At 38.5% G+C, this 20,770-nt stretch overlaps 1 protein-coding gene across 1 annotated transcript in view; it reads right to left on the bottom strand.

Annotated features, from left to right (window-relative positions):
- The window catches only part of exd3 (exonuclease 3'-5' domain containing 3), a 53,515-nt gene extending 33,484 nt beyond the window's left edge, over positions 1-20,031 (bottom strand). The window contains exons 1-19 of the mRNA XM_042509396.1: positions 19,760-20,031; positions 18,518-18,563; positions 13,348-13,412; positions 12,119-12,280; positions 10,332-10,517; positions 10,183-10,236; positions 9,936-10,075; positions 8,760-8,866; positions 8,599-8,672; positions 6,664-6,702; positions 6,375-6,541; positions 5,913-6,066; positions 5,562-5,760; positions 5,356-5,465; positions 3,851-4,034; positions 3,514-3,686; positions 2,164-2,382; positions 1,356-1,409; positions 1,058-1,189 (exon numbers count right to left, since the gene is read on the bottom strand). Coding sequence (XP_042365330.1) covers positions 1,058-1,189; positions 1,356-1,409; positions 2,164-2,382; positions 3,514-3,686; positions 3,851-4,034; positions 5,356-5,465; positions 5,562-5,760; positions 5,913-6,066; positions 6,375-6,541; positions 6,664-6,702; positions 8,599-8,672; positions 8,760-8,866; positions 9,936-10,075; positions 10,183-10,236; positions 10,332-10,517; positions 12,119-12,280; positions 13,348-13,412; positions 18,518-18,563; positions 19,760-19,762 — 2,268 coding nt within the window. The 5' untranslated portion in view covers positions 19,763-20,031. The remainder of the gene's footprint in view (positions 1-1,057; positions 1,190-1,355; positions 1,410-2,163; positions 2,383-3,513; positions 3,687-3,850; positions 4,035-5,355; positions 5,466-5,561; positions 5,761-5,912; positions 6,067-6,374; positions 6,542-6,663; positions 6,703-8,598; positions 8,673-8,759; positions 8,867-9,935; positions 10,076-10,182; positions 10,237-10,331; positions 10,518-12,118; positions 12,281-13,347; positions 13,413-18,517; positions 18,564-19,759) is intronic.
- Between the last annotated feature and the right edge of the window lie 739 nt (positions 20,032-20,770).

Below are 20,770 nucleotides of genomic sequence, written 5' to 3'. Positions count from 1 at the left end.
CATAGTTCACTCGCTTGCTGTATGTTTGGAAGAGGTGCTATCCATCTCCAGATGAAGCCATGGAAATGGGAAAGGAGTAATCACACAAGAAGGATGATATCACAAAAGGTTGTAGACCTTGCTATAATGCTTTGGCTTGACATGTTGCAACTCACATCACTCTGTAAGAAAGCTAACATGCATCATTGTTTTCAGAAGTCTGTTTATATCTATCCAAACTTAAACAGGACTGCAGTTTTTAAACTAGAACAGAGACAGCAGTGTTTTTAAAGGCCTCTGTTTTGGGGGTTTGGACACGACGGAGCAGTGTGGACGCTAGGCATAAATGTAATTAATGTGTTTAACAACAAAAACATATTTGTATGGATGTAGCCTCAGTGTCTCCAGGGTCTGTACGTGCCAATAATACCTCACAACCTAAACTGGCCTTCAAACTGAAGGTGCATCAGCTCAACTTCAAGCTCCTCTCTCAGTCTTTCAGTTAAGATGAGCCTAATTTGGCTGCTTGTATGTGAAATCTTATTGTTTTCTTTCACCACAATAATCCACTAAAACACATTTCTTGCATTTTCTCACAAGAGTTTTTTTAAGACCCTCTTCTTTATTTCCTCTTATATATTTAATTCTTCCCCTTTCTGTAAGTATTACAGAGAACACCACAGCCACCACAGTCTTTGTTGAATTCGGGAACTTGACCAGCTCATCTGTGTTATAAAACCAGAGAAATATTGCCTGTGTATTTATATTGCTGGTACTTCTCCCTGATTAAGGAACTCAAGCTTTTTCCTCTTTCCCATTGAGAACTACTGTGTATGAAAGCATCAGCTGGAAACAAAAAATACTGTCAGTGGTACGTAAACTGTTGGAAGTAGTCTGTAATTGTATGCATACACAGTTTTGTTTAAGACCTCTGCTAGTGAGCTTATGACTCTCTGTGCTCGCTGTTTCACCATGTTTATGTATTAATCACTAGTAGAGCGACACAAAACTCAGTCAATGCTGAAGTTTATACCGTTAATTTAAAAAATACATTCAGAGCCAGCGTAAATTTCCTTACCTGGCAGCGGCTGAATATATCACCACGAGTGAGCTGGACATTGAAGTGTCTGAGGACTTTAACAGCCTGGTCTCTGGCTTTTTCTGAACAGTCAAGGGACAGACAGCGACCCTCGCTGACCTGGGACCGCAACTATGAGTGGAGACATGAAACAACAAGTGTATACAAGCAAACAAGGAGCGAGCGAGCAAGCAAGCAAGCACACACACACACACACACACACACAAGTGCATGCAAACAAACACAAAAACTGAAACTCATAAGTTTACAGATTTGTTCATGGTTAGTTAGTACTTACACTTTGGAACGGCTGTCCACATGTGAGTATGACCCGGCCTTCAGCTTGTGCCAACTGACACAACAAATACACATCAGATCAAAAAAAGTCAGTAATGTTATTATTGGTCATGTACAATATTTAAAACTGTGATACTCCACTTAAGACCACTGTTAGATTGCTGGGTGGCCCACCGACTGTTTTCTAATTCACAATGAAAATAAACTGATTCACACAGAGAATTTTTAAAATATCTTGTATGTAAATAAGGTGCCAGAGTGCATAAGAGAGCATGAAAATAGAGACTGATTACAAAAAAAGGTCGCAGGGGAAGATCTCCCAAATCAGCAATAGCGGTCCAGGCTAAGCCCTGAATGTTCCTAAATAGTAGAAACTGCCCTGCGTACAGCAAATACCAAAAGGTTATAATATATACTCATCATTTTTATTATTGTTTGTTTACTTAAGCTACATTTGGTGACTTTTATTAAAAAAACAAGTGTCATATTTGCTGTCACTATATTGTGATAAAAGTATATGACGGATCATTTAGTTAGAAATTAGTTCTGCCAGCACTGTGTTCATAGACAAACAAAAATCTCTAAATTTGGAGAGAGGACAGAGAATGATGAATAAAACATTTTTTTAGTTATCTTTTCTAAAAGTAATTAATTGTAGCTTTAACTGGCCCCTGACCTCTTGTCATGCAAGAGTGGCTCCTGGGCAAAGCTGAGTAACCCTCTGTTTTAAATTTTAGACTCTTTTCTGTAGAGTTCTTCTTGTATGTGTTTACTGTGTGTATGTATATATGTGTCTTCAGTTAACTAACCTTTGCTGCTACTCTGTGATCATCAGTGTTCTCCAACATGACCACATCCACTCCTAAACAGCGCAGGTACCTCCCGAGTCCCTGCAGCATGTTGTCACACACCACCCGCAACTGCTGGGGGGGCAGAGGGGGGTTGTCTTCTGAGGGCTTCTCGCCACACAGGAGGCTTTTCTCAGATTCGGAGCGAGGGGGACTGACCCTTTGAGCCCCCTGACATTCCTAAAAGGACAGAGACAATAATGTGATACTTAACTGATCCCCACAGGGGGATTTTCTTTTCACTTGCATCGCAGTGCAGGGAGGTCATAGCACAGGGTGAGCCATACAACTGCACCCCTGGAGCTGATAGGAACTGCTGAAGTGTCTTGGTCAAACACACATTGTCATTCCTTGCAGGCTGGATGCTCAAACCCAGTTTTTTTCTGTATTTACTGTGTCACAATGAAGCTCTAAGAATTGTCTCAGGTATTAACACAGTAGTTACTAAAAGTAAAAATGGGTTGGATTTAAGTCATTGCAGTCTATGAAGTTAAGCAGAAATAACCCTGCTATTGTTTTGTTGACTAACTGTTTAAAACATGCGCACAAAAGTACTTTTACCCTTTGAAACATGAGCAAATTATCTTAATTTCTTCCAAAAACATGGTAGGAAGGACATGAGAAAATTAACAACAAATGACCTACAATTTAGTAACAAATTAGTAAAAAGCTACAAGAAAATGACCTGAAAATTAGCAAAATAGGACAGTAAAAACCAAAAATATAACCTAAAAAAAATTTCAGGTTGTTTTCTTGTCGCCCTTTAAAAGCTTTGTACCATTTGCTCAATGCCTTTTCCCATGTTTTTGTAGAGATTTGAACTTTTTTCGCTCAGGTTTCAAAGTTTTAAATACTCGTTGAAGGCATCTGAATGCAGCATAATAAAAACTGATATCCATCCTTGTTTCAGAAGGTTAACTTGCAGTTAAATAGCTTTTACTAAAAAGAACTATTTTGATACCAACACCCTCCTGAAGTTACCAGCTTATTTTTCCTCAAGTTCCTTGTTTATTTGTAACAGCGTCCCAGTGAAGTGCAGAGAAATGTTTGCAGACAAACAAATTGCACTCATTCAGAGTCAATGTGCATATGTTAAGGTCAGGGTTAAGAGCAGGTCGAGTAGTTAATGGACTCTGGCTTCCACAATCTCATTAATACAAATTTCCCTTCTTTATTCCAACTATCCTCAGTCCTCAGAGGAATCATTTATCTTCACATTTTAGACCTCAAGGCATTTGGTATTCATAAAAACCTTGTAAAAATTACTAAACACTATCAATAAGAGCAACTGCTGCAGAGACAGTAATTCACCTCTTTGCCAAGGGGCTGTTTGATTTGCTTGGCCTGGTTCTCCTTCTGCTTCTCGTCCCCACTCTTCTCTGACCGGCCTGACGAGACGCTGCGCAGGTCAGCTGGTAGCCCGAAGTGAGCTGGGTTGCTGGAGAGGACAGAGTACACATCCAGCAAACAGTAGGCATCTGCCACTAGATGAGTTTAACAAACATCAGAGAGAGAGAGAGGGGAGATAAATGTATTGCTTTGCAGTTCGTCAGGGGATAACAAAATAATCAGTGATATTCTATGGAGGAACGAACAGCAGCCATCTGTCTCTCTGTCACTGTCTGTGTGTGCATGCACAATACCTTACCTGCATATCTAATTTGGCTGATGCGCAGTGGCCGTTTCTCCCAGTTGGACATCTGCTCGGTCTTGTCTAGGGGCCTTCCAAGAACCTGTTGTGCCAGCAGACTGAAGCCTTTCTCTGCAGAGTCCTCTCCTACCAGCACCTCTTTAGGTCCGTTTTGAGTCCTGTGGACCTTTTGACGCTGGATCTGTAAAAAGCATGATAGACGTTACAGTGACAATTAAATGGTATGGTCCTTCTGTTGAATGTTGCACCCCCTAAGACCTGTTTCAATGGTTGCAATAAGCATCTTTATTAATTTCAAATCGCAATGCAATTTAAATAGTCCCTACGATTTAATGTCCTGCAACAACATCCTCAATCAACTGGACATTCCTTACTAATTTAAAAAACATCCTGCAACATGCAGCCGACTCCCACAGATGGTAAAGCAACCTCATCACTTACAGACCCATGTTGCCATTATAATTTATTAAAATAACTTAACACAAGTACTTAAATATGAAGGTGCTGAAAATGTCCATTTCTAAATGTGCAGCAAATCAATCTGAATTTAGTAAAACATTAGGGGTTTACAAAGGGAATGCCACGTACTTATGCTATGCTACAAACGCCAGCTGCGTGACAAAGTGCTGAGCATCTTTTCTGCACTCTATTCTTTTTTTTGAGCCTTGAGAGTTAATTCAATTCAATTCAAAAACACTTTATTCGTCCCCGAGGGACAATTGGTAAGGCACGCAGAGCAGGAAAAAAAAAAAAAAAAGTTCAACTTTGGGGAAAACACTGTACACATGCTACAGGTGGGCATCACCAGAGGACCAATGATAGGACATAATCATGATACTTAAGTCATGGTACAATGTTACTGCGAATTTGAACGTTTTGCCATATATGTAACATATATTGCAATATGTTGTATATTTATTTTATTTTCAACTGTAAATTATGTCCCCAAAGGAAACTTTATCAAAATTGAATGTGTGGTGTCCGTGTATTGCTAAAATATTGCCATCCAAATATCGCGATACTATACTATTCTCCTCCAATCACAGTGGATGGACAAAAACAAATAAACCCAACGTGAGACATCTCACACGTACAAATGTTGAACAGCAACACTGGAGGAAAAATGCCGATATACTGTACATATTAATGTTACCTCTCACTAACCCACACGGATCGGTTTGTCCACCTACTCTCTTTACGCGCCTCAGCCTTCCCTTCATCCAGAGCAAGTACTCTACCTTGTGGTGACATTTTTACTTCTGCAGATATTGTGTATCATAGCAACCAACAAATTGTCCCAGCTGAAAATGCATTTCCTGAGGAGCGTCTGGCGTTTTTATCTGGGAAAAAATGCTTCTGTGGACATGGGATGTTTTATTCCTACTAATTTAAGAAGCATGATGCTCTAATAGCATCTTTTCTATTGTCACCATAAAAGCAACTGCAGAAGTAAATTTAGAAGTAGTTTGTACGAAGTTATGTGAATGCCAGGATAATGTTACCTTTTGGTGTATATTAAGAAGATCAAGCATTCCCTCAATCTGGAGTGGCTCCTCTGAAAGCTGGTGCCAGGTGGCCAAGAGGCACTTGAGATCCCCTGACATACCATAACCTGAATGGAGAAATGTAACAGACCAATAGATTAACAGAAATGCCATTTCTGATTTAACCCGAAATTGATTTAACTGTTGTTGAATCTGTTTCTTACCCAGTTTAAGGATGTTTCTTTCAGAGAATAAGGCCCTGATGAAACTAATAGTGTCTGGGTGTTGACAAAAGCCATTAGCACAAAGGTCTAATAGGAAAACCTGGTCCGAAACTGCAAGCTGTATCAGGGCAACTCTCTGGGTTATGATACAGCCAAAAGTGGGTTGCCACTCCATGTCAACTCCTACTATAGCACCTTCCTAAGAGAGGATAAAACGATGACGATTCAAAACAAATTCACAAAACAAATTTGTACAACCCATTGCCTATTCATTAGATACAGGGATTTTTACCAAATGCTTATTTAGAGACACAAAATATTTTTTTTAATCAAGCATGTGTTTCTCTGTACCTTCAGCACAATGTTTCGACATCTCTGAAGAGCTTCCAGTGAGTCCACAAAATGAACCTTGTCTTTGGTGAGAGGCACCTGGTAGAACTTCTGACAGTGAGACTGAGACAGTATCCACTCCTCAGTTTGTGCTGAACCACATGCACCTATCTGTCTGAGCAGAGGCGACAAATGTGTGTATTTTTGCGGGTGTGCACATTAAAAGGAGAGAAAAAAGAAAAAGAAAAACATCATCAGTCAACGCAGAATAAGAGTGGACAGATAACATAAAGGGAAAGATAACAGAGTGACATGCAATGTGTAAGAAGGGACTTTAGTGAACAAAACTTTTGCTCTGGCTTGCACTTCAGGGATAAAAACTCAGAGGCTGCAACTATTCTCTCTTTATATACAACAAGGACAGCCTGTGGATAACTAAAGTTACACAATAGGACAAGTTTAACCATATTTTGGCCAACTCACTGTAAATGAGGGGGTAGACTCTGCTGTTTATCCCATACCCCGCAGGGTAGTCGATCCCTGGGGAGGTTGTATCTCAGTGACCACTGAGAGGCTTTCTGAAGACCACAGTACTTCACCAACATCTCCACCAACTGGATCTGCAGCTCAAGGTCATCTGCCACCACGTACTATACACACATACATAATACACGTATGCACTTAAAAAAATAACACATCTTAATATCTTGATGACACTAATACAGTATATACAGTACAATATTTTTCTATACACCTTAATATGCATACACACCTGTACATGGTCATTCCAGTTCTCCTCTGTCATGCTTTTCTGAAAGAAATTGCGAAATGCAAATATAATATACAGAATAAATATAATTAATTATTAAATAGTTTTGTCACTGGGTAATCTGTCTGCCTTTTCCATATTTGTTGTTGTAATTAAAAATACATTTGCAAACAAACCACCAAAATTGCCACTGTTCTCCCAAGCAGTCTTTCATCTTTAGTATACTGGCTAAGTATTAGGCTCCTTTTAGGCTGCAGGCAATTCAGATTTGTTCCTCAAATTATATTTTTAATACAGAATATGTGCACTAATATTTGCATGTGATCAGATTGGATTTATGAGTCCAGACATCACCAACCTATCTGCGTGTGTTGCTGTGGTGACAACGTAGGCATTGGTAACTACAAAGCTATGCTGTTCATCTTTTTGCCATCTAAAAAAAAATTATGCCTCCAAGTCATGATGCAGAAGCCTCCCCCCAAAAGTGCTCCACTCAGCACTTCTGTTGCTGTTTTTTTGGGTTTTTTTTTTTTGCTGTCAACACTTTCTAAAAATGCCAAAAAGCAGATTTTGGCTGGTAGTCTGAACAAGTCAGTTTCCACCACAGTACTTGCTCCAGGTTTGATGGTAAGAAAGACATTAAACTGCATTCTTTGACTCTTGTGATTGTGTCTGTAATATTACCGAAAAAGTCAGGCAAATAAATACTGAATTAAAATAACTTATTTTTCTATGGCAACTACAAATCTGAGCCAAAAAGTAATTCTTTAGAAAACCTCTAATGCTGCTATCTGCTCATGTTTTCAGGAACTGAATCTATTCTTTTCACTGTAAAAATCAATCGAGATTCCACTGAGATTATTTTTTTTAACCTTTTATTGGCTAAAAAAGCAGAATTATGACTTTTGATCAGTGATTTAAGTTGACCTGTGTAAATAAAATGGAAACATGAGATCCAAGCAGAAAATTTTAACAATTTGAATAAATACTTCTTAGACGCAAGAGGCTTACATGCTTCTGCTCCCTTTATTTTGTATTTATTGAAATTGCATTACCTAATAAAATAAATAACTCTAGTGTTGCTTTACTGTTTTAAAAACACTGCATTTATCACAGTATCAAAATTCAAACAAAGCTAATTCAATTTTTAAATGATTTTGTGCTTAAATAACTTGAGCAAAAACCCATGGGCTGTTAATATTTCATAGCAGAGGATATGAGCCAGCTAGACTTGTCTTAACCCTTAGAGATTGAAGAAATATTTCTGAGAAAGTCCTCCATTTCTTTTCATATGCATATCCCCACACCATAAGTCCCCACTCCCTTACATTTTGTAATAGCCAGAAAATTCCTCCAAAGGAATTAGAGGCTTTCAAATCACGCACTGCCTTTAAAGTTAAGAGTAAAACCTTGAAATTAAATTAAAAAGGCATACAGGTGTAGTGTAAAAAAACATGTTACTTAGCAAATTTTCTTTCAACTAAAGGCAGTGTTACTGACCAAAAACTAATGATAAAGAGGGTGTGAAAGGTATATTTTTAGGCACCAAACAAAAATAATCTCAATCTCAAAAGAATTACAGGGTTCCTACACTTTTCCCAAAGACAAAATCAAGACCTTTTCAAGTATTTTCAAGGTGCATTTTTAAGTTTTACCTTACAGCTGTGGTAAATAAACATCTTAAATAAAAGGTAATGACCAGCACATCTACATAAACACTATGCCACTTTGCACACAGTAGTATATTGTGTTTTTTATTCTGCCTAAATTGTTGTATTCGTTTTTTTTAGGAGCCCATGTTGAATGTTTATTGCTTGAGTTTATTTTGCAAATATGTTGAGTCACATCTCAGACAATTTTCTCTCACAATAAACAATTAAGTTTTCTGAATCTCCTCGATTACCCGGTATATATTTATGTTATGATATCTAAACTTACCTCCACAAATCTCTTGTACATGAGGAAACGTAAAGAGTCCAATCTCCTCTTGTGAAGAGCATTGGGACACAGTCCTGAGTCAAAAAGATGAGATGACAATTATTTCTACCTCAGGGTATTCACCCATACATAAACAACCACACATGTGCCAAGACACACACCTTGGTCGATGTTGAATTTCTCCATGAGTCTGAAGACATGTTTGGTGAGTATCTTGGGCTGGATCTGGCTCATGCACTGTTTGGTGAGAGAGAAGCGAGGGAACTGCCTGTGGAGACACACACATGCAGCCACAACCATCACACAGCAGCAGTCTACACACATACTCTACAGACTCTTCCCCAAGGATTTTTTTCCAGTAGCAGTGCACTGTAAATGTTCCCATAAAACTATGGTGAACTACTGATATGTCGCTACTATATTTACTTCAACAGTATATTACTGTTAAATTTGAACAGTATTCTACAGTAGAATGTAAGGTTTACGGTGTCCGTCCTTTGTGTTAAAATGAAAAATGCTGCATAATGCCGTAAAATCATAATGCAGCAAGCTGTTAATGCTAACTTTTGTTTTGGCTACAAAAAGCATCAAGATTTACTTTGTTTTACTGTATTGTATATGTAGCTCTTCGTAAATTTAAATTAATTGTCAAGCTAAATCCCATTAGATAAAATTTACTATAAAATGAGAGGACTTTTTAAAAATATGCCGACCACGTCTGTGGAAAGATGGGCAGCTTTAGGTACTACTGATTGATAATGTGTGTTATCATGCATTTGCCAATGGTGACCATGTATGTTATTGTGTAGATCTCCAGTGCAAATATGACACACTTCATGTGATCAAAATGTCAATCAAATCGTATAAATCTTTGAAAACTGTGGGGTTTTTTTTGGTTATTTTTCCTTCTTTCTCTTTCTTTTTATTATTATTTTTTTGAATATGTTTATTTTGTTTCTCAAAATATGGGTTTTAAATTATTATTGTTATTGTTATTTTACTTATTATTTTATTTCATTTTTTTTTTTTTTTTTTTTTTAGATTTTTTAGAAGTTTTTTATGCCTATATTTTGATAGGATAGCTTGACCATGAAAGGGGGAGAGAGAGGGGTTGACATGCAGCGGAAGGCTGCAGGTTGGAATCGAACCCGTGACCGCTGCGGCGAGGTCACAGCTTCTGCATATAGGGCGCCTGCTCCACCAGATGAGCTACTGGGCCTAATTTTATCGTATTGGTACAGCAATTTGTTACAGTGAGCTGCAACTCACTGCCGCTGCTGAACCCAAATAGGGGAAACACTGCTGTGGGTTTCGATATGTTCACACATGTTTAATACCTGCTTATCTCGTCCACACTGAAGCTGGAATGGCACCACGAGTCTAACAGTGTGACCAGTTGTTGTTCTAGATGGCTGTGGCCTGTGACGAAGGACTCTGCCAATGGCAACCTATTTTGCAAAATAAGTGGTATGCACATCTGTGGAAGAATTTTGGAAGCTGGTTAGAGATTTTAGTGAGGCCACTTTGAAAAGTTCAGATCTACTACATCTTGAGTAAAATACTGCTGAAAATGTTTTGTCTTACCTCCTCCATATTAAGTTCTTTCTGTAACTTCAGCTTTATGCTGAGCACTGCTGCCTGTGAAAACACGGAGGTGTAATTCAATGTCAAAATCTTTTGTGCAAAATCTTTCTGGCATAAAAAGTAATGTTAACATTGAATGAGGAACTCGCCTCTTTGTAGCAGTGAAGAGCCTGCAACCTCACAATGTAGAGTTGGAGTGTGGCTGGATCCACGGAGCTCAGTTGGTAGATGTTTATGAGACCGTCTACGAAGCTGGGCTGGGTATCTGTTAGTAGGCTCAGAGCCCGCCGCTGAAGCGCTGTTGCTTGCTGCTCTGAGAGTGAGCTCAGGGTCACCTGATGGAGTGACACAAATGATGAAATAAAAGACATTATTTTATTTTGTTCTATACTGAGACTGAAAAAAAAAGAAGAATAGAAAAACAGAAGAGCCCAGAACACGAAGCAGTAATTGCTGCTGATAGTCACTCACTAGGGCGCAGAGTCGCTCACCTGGTAGAGCAGGTGCCCCAAGTACAAAAGCTATGTCGTTACCACAGCAGCCGCGCATTTTCTTCCAACCCACAGCCCTTTGCTGCATGTCATCCCCTCTCTTTGCCCCTCGCACGCTATACCTGTCCTATCACAATAAAGGCAAAAAAGCCCATAAAATAATCTTTTAAAAAACAGAAAAAAAAGTAACTCACAAGACAATATTGGGAATAATATTGTTGGAACTAACCTTGCTGTTGTAAAGGAAGTCAGGGCTCCTACAGCTAAATGCTAGTTAGATTTAAGACTTTATCAAACTTTTTAAAGCCGATCTGAATGAAATCTAAGTCCAATTTTTATAATAACAAAACAGGAAAAAAACAAACAAACATACAAAGACATCAATGGCCTGGGCTTAGGGACAATTTTGCACACATTTATGGTAACATAAAACATGATTTTTTTTTCAAGTGAAAAAGTTAGATAGATGATCTACTTTAAATGTTGAACAAAAATAATAAATTATGTCAGTCAAATCAGATATGGCCGTTAAATACAAATATATGACAATTCATTTTGTTTTTTCATGTGAAGTTTTACAGTGTAAACAGGGCTCAGCAGGATGTTAAGTGTGACAATGGCAATCATGTGATGTAGTAAACAAGCTAACCGCACTAACAACAGATCGCAAATGCACAAGTTTTCTGCTGACGCTAGATATCAAACAAAAGCCTGAGACTGCATCATTTTATGTTGCTGTGAGCCGTAAATTCACCACTTCAAAGCAGAAGAGAGAAGATCATTTATCTCACAGCCTTACAGTGCAGAGTCTCTCTTCCTCTGTCAAGAGCACTCACTCCGCAGCAAAATCTGGGGACCAAATTGTCTGACTACCAAGAAGCCAGTCAGATAACTGGGACTAGATAGGGCCATTTTCATTATTGTATTGGCCACTGTAGTTCTCAGTCCCTCTGCAAGGAGAGCACGGGAAAATACAGATTTTTTTTAAAAGTGAAACTGCTTTATTCATTGTTTTACCAGTTTAAATCACCAAGTACAGTATTTTAAGAAAAGAAGAGACCTCTGCATTTAATTCAGCTCATGGTAACAACCTCCTAAACAATGAACATGGAGGAAATTCTAACCGGGAGAAGTTTCAGCTGGTTGCAATCTTCAATTGCCACCGCTAAATCCCCCTAAATCTTACAAAATGACCTTTAAAGCTAATTATTGAATATGCACACAAAAATGGATATGCTCCTTTAGGCATTTATTTAAAAAGATACAATCAGGTGGCACCAGAGGAAAATTTCCCTAAACATGACGCACATCTGGATTTGTGCTAATTTGCTAAGCAGGTTGGACCTTTACTATAAAAGTGCTTTAGTGTCCACAAGTGAAACTGATAGGACTGCAACAAGTACATTTCTTTAGTTTGATAAGACAGTTTGATAAATCTCGTCTACCTGAGGATGTTCCTTTATCCATGTCTGGAATTCCATGAGGATGTGTTGACTGAGGGTGTGGCTCCGACCCTTCTGTTTGCCTGGACAACCCTCCAGGATTGTTAGTAAAGCCTCCAGAGGTTCAGACAGCTTTGAAAATCCCTGGAGGGCAGCCAAACGTAGCTGTGGGGGGAGAAAAGGGGGAGGATGGTGTGAGTTAAAACAAAAATGGTAGAGGTGAAGGTAAATGTATAAAACATTGCATCTTAAATGTCTTTTTTTAAATCTTGTTTTCAGGTGGATTCATTCTAATCTGAATCTCTAATCCTATGTGCATAGGGTTCAGATTTCAGAAGCTAGAAGTAAATGTTTTTTTGTGTATGAAAACTGAAGATCTGTTCTTTATCTATATATATATTCACTGTTTTTATATTCAAAACAACATTTTCTGGAGGTCACAACAGTCTACTATCTATCTGTATCCGTCACTGTTTTATCTACAGACTAAGCAGCTGTAGGCTTTTGGTTGTATAAAAGTTTTTAGATTGAGTGTTAGATTTAGATTGAGTGTTACAATTTACAGTTACTCTGATTTGACAAAAAGAAATTATCGGTAATCGGTATCTTATCAGCCATGAAAAGCTGGAAATTATTGGTTATCGGTATTGGTTCAAATAATCATTATCGTGCATCACTAATTACTAGTAAATGAGTCAAAATTGGGCAAATGAGGCAAGTTAATTTTTAGAATGGCTGAAACACAGTCACCGGTGAAGACAAACAGCTCACTTCCCTGCACCAATAGGACACAGAGGCTTGCGACACATTTTAGGTCTCTGACTCTGGCATTAGAAACTTCCTACACAAGAAAATAATATCTGTGTGAGAATGGTTTGCGCTGTGTCTTAATTTGCAAAACAGATGTCATCCACTCAATATCCTCCTCACACAGATCTCAAGTTCATTCAGTGCAACGCAAATTCCTTCCTTCCTACTGACAGACACTCTGGTTTCCTCATTAACTAACACACACACACACACACACACACACACACACACACACACACACACACTGGTGAGCTTCATTTAAACATGCCAGTGTTGAAGCTCGCTCTCTCTCTCTCTCTCAGTTCCTTCCTGTGCAAGTGCTTCTTGCAGACACACAAAGACTCCATCTCTCTACCTATGTAAACACACACACTCAATATTGCATGTGTGGAACTGACACATGCTGTGAAAGTGACGCTCACCGTCTGCAGATCTTTCCAGTTCCATAGTTCGAAGAGTTGGTCTCTCAGCACGGCAGGGTCAAGACCTGGGGGGATCACACACACGCATAGATGAGGTGGGGTTTCACTCTGACCTTTGACCTCTATCAACCTGCCAAGGAATCAAACCTATCAGCCTTTATAGATATGTTTTTTTTTACCATGAGACACCTGGCGGCTTTCTATTCAGGTCTTTGGGCCCTTAAAAAGTTTTGATTTGGGAAAATTTAACTCTTTCAAGATACAAATAAATATAATTCTCAAGGCCATAATTCATTAAAACTCATTTAATTTTAATACTGAGGTGTCTGATGACATGCTTTCTTTTGTCTTACTAGAATTACCCGATTGGACAATTGTTGTTTATCAACTCTAAAGAACAATTTGGCCTCGCTATAAAGGCCATTACTTTGCAATGCAAATATAGGTTTGCAATGCTTTTTTTGCACCAATTTCACTGAATTACCTAACAACACAATGTGCATATTTGTAGTTTATTTAAAGCGGGAAAATAGATTCCAGAGGACATGTGCATACTTTAAACCACATTTATAGAGGTAGTAGCACATTGCAATAGATATTTCCTACCTGACAGAATGGGGCTACTCTAGTTTAAATAAATAGTTCTGACTTTTTAAAGTGGGGTTAAATGGGACACTTATCCAAAATTAGTGTATTACATACAGTAGATGTCAGTCAGCATGCTCCAAGTTTGGAGAGGCAAGTTGGAGTTTGACACAGAAGCTAAGAAATATACTGCTGGAGGGGGCCAACAGCAAAACGTAGCAACCTTAAAAAGGTCCCGCCTAAAAAAATCAATATCAGTTCAAGTGTACGCTACATAGAGAGCATTTTCACAGCTTTACCTTTCCTCCGGAAAGCTCATTTTAACAACTTCAGTTACAAATCTATGCTATCTACAAAGCCACCAAACTCTAGATCTAACTTTAGATCAGTTAGTTTGTTTGTGTTAACGTGACTTTGGTGAATCTGAAATAACACTTCTAAATGCCAAAGTCAAACAATATTACAAACTAGCTAACTGACTGAGGCAGCTGTAGTCCAGCAGCTCCTGTGTTCAGTGAATTTAAATCATTTCTTTTCTCAATGAAGTTTGGCTTTGAAGACAGTGATATGATGGTTTCATTTTTCCATTGGAAATTACTGTCTGACATTAAGGTAAAGAAGAGAAAGCACCGTCAACAAAGCGTACACTTAAATGGATGTTGATTTTTTTTTAGGTGACTAAAATATATTTTGCTACTCACCCCTTCCAAGTAGTAGATGGCTTAGTTTCTGTGTTGGACTCCAGCCAGCTTCTTCAAACTGGGGATGTGTCGACTAACATCCATTTGTATTAAACTGTCTATGGACAAGTACAACCCCACTTCAAAATTTTGGAGCTATCCCTTTTAACATGTTTTGATAGATCGTCCTACCTGATAGAATGGCTCTACTCAAGCAGTCCATTCTGACAGATCTATCTTTACTGATAAACACCAGACGTTTAAAAAAAAGGTAAAGTCTGTCTTGAAATACCTTGTTTTGCGTCCAACCTAAATCTTAGTTTATAGGTAATGTGATATACTGGAAATATTGTCAGTTAAAACAGGCATAGCAGAGCAGCCATAACATCGGATTAACAGCTGAGACTGGTTGGACAGTCGAGGAACCAGACATTAGCTCTGCATTCCATCTGAATCTGCAGCCAAAATACTCTAGAGGAGACTCTCGGGGAACATTTTTTGGAAGGTCATGGTGAGTAAAAGAGCCTAGAAACAGGAGATGTAAGCATGCACGTACGTTTTGAGTCTATCTGCCAGTGCATGTGTTACACTTAGACGTCCAAAACTGCTCTGTCGCTCATGCTGCTTTAGCATACCTGCCCCCCTGCCTCCTTCCCAGGGCTAGTTTTCCTGTTCTCCTATCCCTCCCTGCAGCAGCCTCTCTCGATTTTGTCTCGGATTTCCCCAGGAAAGGGCTATGTGGTGGTCATGGTGTAAAAAATACAACCTTCCTGATGCATAGCCTGGGAAAGCAGACCATAAGGCCTCTCCCCCTCACTGTGTTGGCCTCTTTCTTCACTTGCATCTCTCCTGGTCTGACATTTCTGTCCCCTTTACATTTCTCTGGTCTTTGTCATTATAAAACAGAACCAAACAAAAAACAGAATCATTTTCCACAGTTTCTTTGTTCTAAGTTTTTACAAAATACCAGTCACGTCATGCTTTTTGCATCTTTTGGTCCATTCAGATTAAATCATCACTTTTCAAAATATACAATATATGATTTTTGTAAATGCATTTTGTACCTTCCAAACGATCTTTTTGTTCTATTTTCACTTGATATGAAAATCTATTTCCAGTTACTTGGAAGTTTCTTGAGAGGTTGTTATCCATCTTAATGACTATAATATCTGCTTTTTCCTCTGTAAAAGATACTAAAATGTTACGTTAGCAAATCTTTTTGAAATGGGTGCTACATAAGCAAATAAAACAGAGAAAAATTACGATTTCGCTCAAGAGGTAGAAAACGTACAATTGCCAAAATGCACTTCAATATACCAGACCAATAAATGATGCTGCAAACAGCAGCCGACTGGTAACAAATTATCTCATAAGTAAGCTAAAACATGTTTCCTAAAACATATGAGGCGATAAATAGGCAACACAGTGCCAGAACCATGTGCTGCGTTCAAATACAACTCATGAGCTCGTAGTTCCGACACGGGAAGGTGTGAACACAACATTCAACTAGTTAAAGTCATGAGAGCACTGCTGCTGTTACAGTGAAACAAGGCACTATGTTTCTGAAAACATTTTAGGAGAGAAATCTATATCTAGGCACTGGTTAGATGGCTAGAAGTTTACCACAGTTCATCACACACACTACCCAAATAATTATGATAAAAAGGTGGTTGAAAATCAGCAAAGCATCCCTTGGATTGATCATCAATTAATCGTGATCATCTCTAGGCTACAGAAAAGTAGACTGAATATGTCATGAATGGGCTTAGAAGAGCAAAAACACTGAATGGTCCACTAAAAGGTTCCTTAATTTAAAACATTTTAGCATGCTTCTTTTGCTGTTATCCACCCCACTCCAGCCCATTCATCCCACTGACGAACACACATACGTGCACGGGGACACACACAGACACTAACAGCACAGCCCACTTCACTTCAGTCTCACTGCTGGTGTAAGGAGAGGTGAGCAGAGGAGAGGAATGTGGAGTATGTAGCTTCTTCAGAGTCTTGGCTACCGGATCAACGACAGGGCTGGAGGCTCCCCATTCATTGCAACATAATGACTTCCATCACCACACACAAATACACAGACACACATACAGTACATGCACTCATTCACCTTCGGAAGGGTGATTTTTCCCTTTATTTTTTTGACACAAGATAATTTGAAACATGAGAAAACACTGTGTTTACACTAAGTGGATTTTAAAGTAATAAGACACCATCTAACCTCCCACTCTCACAAAACAATAAAGTCACACTTAAATTTCAGTAAAATTAGAACAAGATTAAATCTACAGGCAGGTCTAACTGCCTGTTGCCAGGCAGCTGCCAAAACAAAGGAAACACAAAGATCAAGTGTCTAAATGGAGTATTTGGTGACACTACAGCCACCAGAACAGCTTCAGTGTGACTTGGCAGAGGTTGTGCAAGTGGCTCAAATCCACTGGAAGGATGCCACAACATTCTTCTACAAGTACTGCTCCCCTTTTGTATTTTGTTGTGGGAGCTGGAAAAACGTTTCAACAGGTGCTATGACAGAATCTCGAAAATGAGGAGAGTGCAAGCACTTGCAGATTTTGATGCTTGTTCAGTGAGTGTTTGCATGTTAAATACCTCTTCAGGATTTACAACAACTTGGATTCTGTCCAAATGTGGACTGACATCTACAGACTCCACAAGGAAAAAACAGACTGATGATTCCAATGTCACTGGATGCCCCATGAATTCAAACTATTGCTGCTATGAAGCATGTGTAAACACAGCTACAAATCAGAAATGAGTCAATGTTACTAACTACCAGGGCTGGGCGATATGGCCTATAAATAATATTGATTTTTTATTTTTATTTTTTTAAGAATCTCCTCTTTACTACCTTAGAAGACTTAAATATTAGACTATTAAATAAAATACTATTATGAAACATTTAAATAAAGAACTGTTGTGTAAAGTTAAATACACTACTGTTACAATGAAGTTAATAGGGAGCATTGCTATAATTAAGTTAAATAAAGAACTGTTGTGATAAAGTTGAATAAACTACTGTTATAATGAAACACCTAAAAGTGAACCCTCTGGTGCTTTTACTCTGAAGCTCTGACTCCTTTTGGTCCAGAGGTGTTAATGTTTTTGCTATGAAATTAAAGCTTCCTGTCAGCAGTTAAAGTTTGCAGTTACTGAAGAGTTACACCAGTTCTCCTGTTGAAATATAAATAATATTTATCAGTCACGTTTGGGGCTCCAGGGTTTCAAAATTTCAATAAATGGTCGTGGATTTGGAGCCCATACAAACGCTTCACCTGCTCACTCACTTACAACCAGGAGAGGGTGGTCTGAATGGGCGAGAGATTGTGTGTGACACACCCTTTTTTCTGCTGACGGCTTAAGAAAACAAAAACAAATTTATACTCAATGTTTGCCATATAGTCATTTTATAAATCCCACGTGGAACAAAAAATTGAGAGGAACTGAAGGGAAAAAAAGCAACCAACATCACGTACTTCGGATTAGCCCAAATATTTATTGTAACATAAAACATGATTCTTTGGTGGCATTAATGCAAGAAGCATTGTTTTGTTTTTTTGTTTTTTTTTTTTGGTTACCCATTATTATAAGATTCTGCCATGCAAAGTCAGGGAGAAAAACAATTAATAAAATCCCACATCTTTTCAATACTACTAGTTTCGAAGTATTGATTTAAAACCTTTTAACACCAATTAGGGCCTTGCTTTTAGATTTATGAATTCAATGCCTTTAAACACGTTTAAGAATCTTCGGTAACCCTGATGTGTAAATTAACTTTGTAGTCTGTATATCCATCATCACTCTACATTTTACCCTCGTGTGTAGCTTTTACACTAAATATAAAAAAAACAAACTGTGTGTTGTAAAACTGTGATACATACCCACTGCCCCTGGAGTAGTATGGATCATTTCAGTGCTGCTGTCAGTCTGTTGAGGAAGGCACATAAACAGCACAGTGTTATAAATAAGACCACCACAATTACGCAGACATATACATACAACATGAAAGAAAATATGATTTTATTTGCTATAGCCACCATTCAGTGTGTCACCTTGTACATCATGTCCTAAAATAACACTTTACCCCTCCACTTTTTAAAAATGGTATGTACCTCTATTTTTTATTAAATGTGTATTTTTGTACAGTATATTGATCTTTTATTTATTATATGTTATTCTATTTCAGCTTGTACTTACCCTTATAATTATAATGCTTGAATCTAAACTTGAATTTCCCCTCTGAGGATCAATAAAGGATTATCTTATCTTATCTTATCCTATATATAACATGCGGTAAGGCAACTGCATTTAGCCAGTAGGCCAGGATACAATACCAAATGTAAAACTTGTCTCTTCTCTACTGCATCTGCAGTGTCTTGAAAAAAAAACTGAAGCAAAACTCACACCAAACAAAAAGTGATAAAATGGCACACATAAAGCAGTTAAAAACACAGATATCAAGGGAAACTGTGCAGCAACTGATGACAATGAACTAGTTTTGCTGCAGAGATGCAGAGCGAAAGAGAGGGAGACCTGTGGGAACAGCAGCCTGAGAAAGGGCAAGCTGCCAGCTGGCCATGAGACTTGATTTCAGGCTAAGGATGTTTTTTTAGGCCTGAAGTCTGGTTGTTTTTCTGTCTCAATGTGCAGGCTTTAGAGGCCGGCTTTAGCATGCACCACTATCCGGGCAACAGCACTTTTTCAGGGGTTGGAAGAGAAGTAAACGCCTGTCGCCAGCTTTTTTGTTATCTTCTATCCCCACCTAGTGGCAATAAACACACCCCACCTCCTCAGTGCTTGATTTGACACTTACCGTTAGCAAACATTAGCTTGTCTGGCAGACTATTCAAGCACAGTTTCTAATCACATCCGTGTGCGCGATAATTTCATAATTCATGTAATGTTGTGTAATTAATGTTTATGATATAAGAGCTAAAATGTTCGTGGTTTGCCGGTGACGTTACAGGTTAGCTGGCGACTCACTTTAAGCTAGCTCAACCCTTAATGCTAGGTTGTCACTTTGCTCCCCAGTTCACAGAAGACTCGACTTTACAGTGTGTTGACAATCGAAATATATTTATTAGGTTCGTGTAACGTTACTTTATCGACGCGAGGAGACTCACCATGCACTATTTTCTTCCAGTTGATACCAGCAGGCACACAACAGTAACGTTACCTAGCTAGTTAAGTTTGTGTCGCTCACTGGACCTGTTTGTTGTGTGCTAAGTTTGTCCTGAGGAGCACGTTGCAGGCAGCCCTTGTCCTAACACTGTACACAAATCCATGTGTTCGCCGAGATTTTATCTCAGATTTATGGACCGTGACTCTGTAAATTGTGTCATACCGCGAAATGTAAACAAAAATATTGACTGGCAGATATCTGACTATGGAGTTTATCGGAGGACTATACACACAAAGTAGGTAGGGCTGCCTGCACTGCTAAACTTGGGGGGAAAATAACACACTCATCAGCTCTTGATCTACTGTTTGGTGTTCTGTGGAGGCTGTCATGTAGGCTCAAAGTGCACTACTGCCACCCTCTGCTGTGTTTTTCCTGCATGTTTAGTGATTTTTTTCCCCCACATAATACGAATAGAATATAGACAATAGGGGGTTTATAAGTATTCGACTGTTGTATTAATACTATCACTTCAGTGAAGGATTCTTCAATCACTTATATCAGAGAAAAAGTGTGATTTGCTGGGTTTTCCCCTCGTTTATGTAGATAAGCAGGTTCGTCTTGCTTCATAATTAAGTCTCGTGTTTCCCTACATGCAGCGAAGTAAACCATAACTAGACACAAAACTAACTTTTTCATGATGGTTTATTTGAAAACAACGATTCTTTGATTTCAGACATTTATGGGCTTCTCATTTTTGGTCCCCTTTTGCTTTTGGGGTTTGATGGATTAACTCCCTGAAATGCAAATAAGGAACAGAGGGCAGAGACAAGGGGGGGCATATGCACATATAACAAATATAACATGTCTGCATTATTATTACACAACTGTTCAATCTTTGGCATGTTTTTATTCAAGAACTTTCTTTTAACATGTTCTTCAATAGTGCAGAAAACAGCAGCAAATTAGTGCAAACAATAGTATTGTCATTTACCAGAGAGAGAGAACTGTAGCA

The sequence above is a fragment of the Plectropomus leopardus genome, chromosome 20 (genome assembly GCF_008729295.1).
Source record: "Plectropomus leopardus isolate mb chromosome 20, YSFRI_Pleo_2.0, whole genome shotgun sequence".
NCBI lineage: Eukaryota > Metazoa > Chordata > Actinopteri > Perciformes > Serranidae > Plectropomus > Plectropomus leopardus.
The sequence above is the reverse complement of the archived record's forward strand: the minus strand, read 5'-3'. Positions and strand labels throughout refer to the sequence as shown.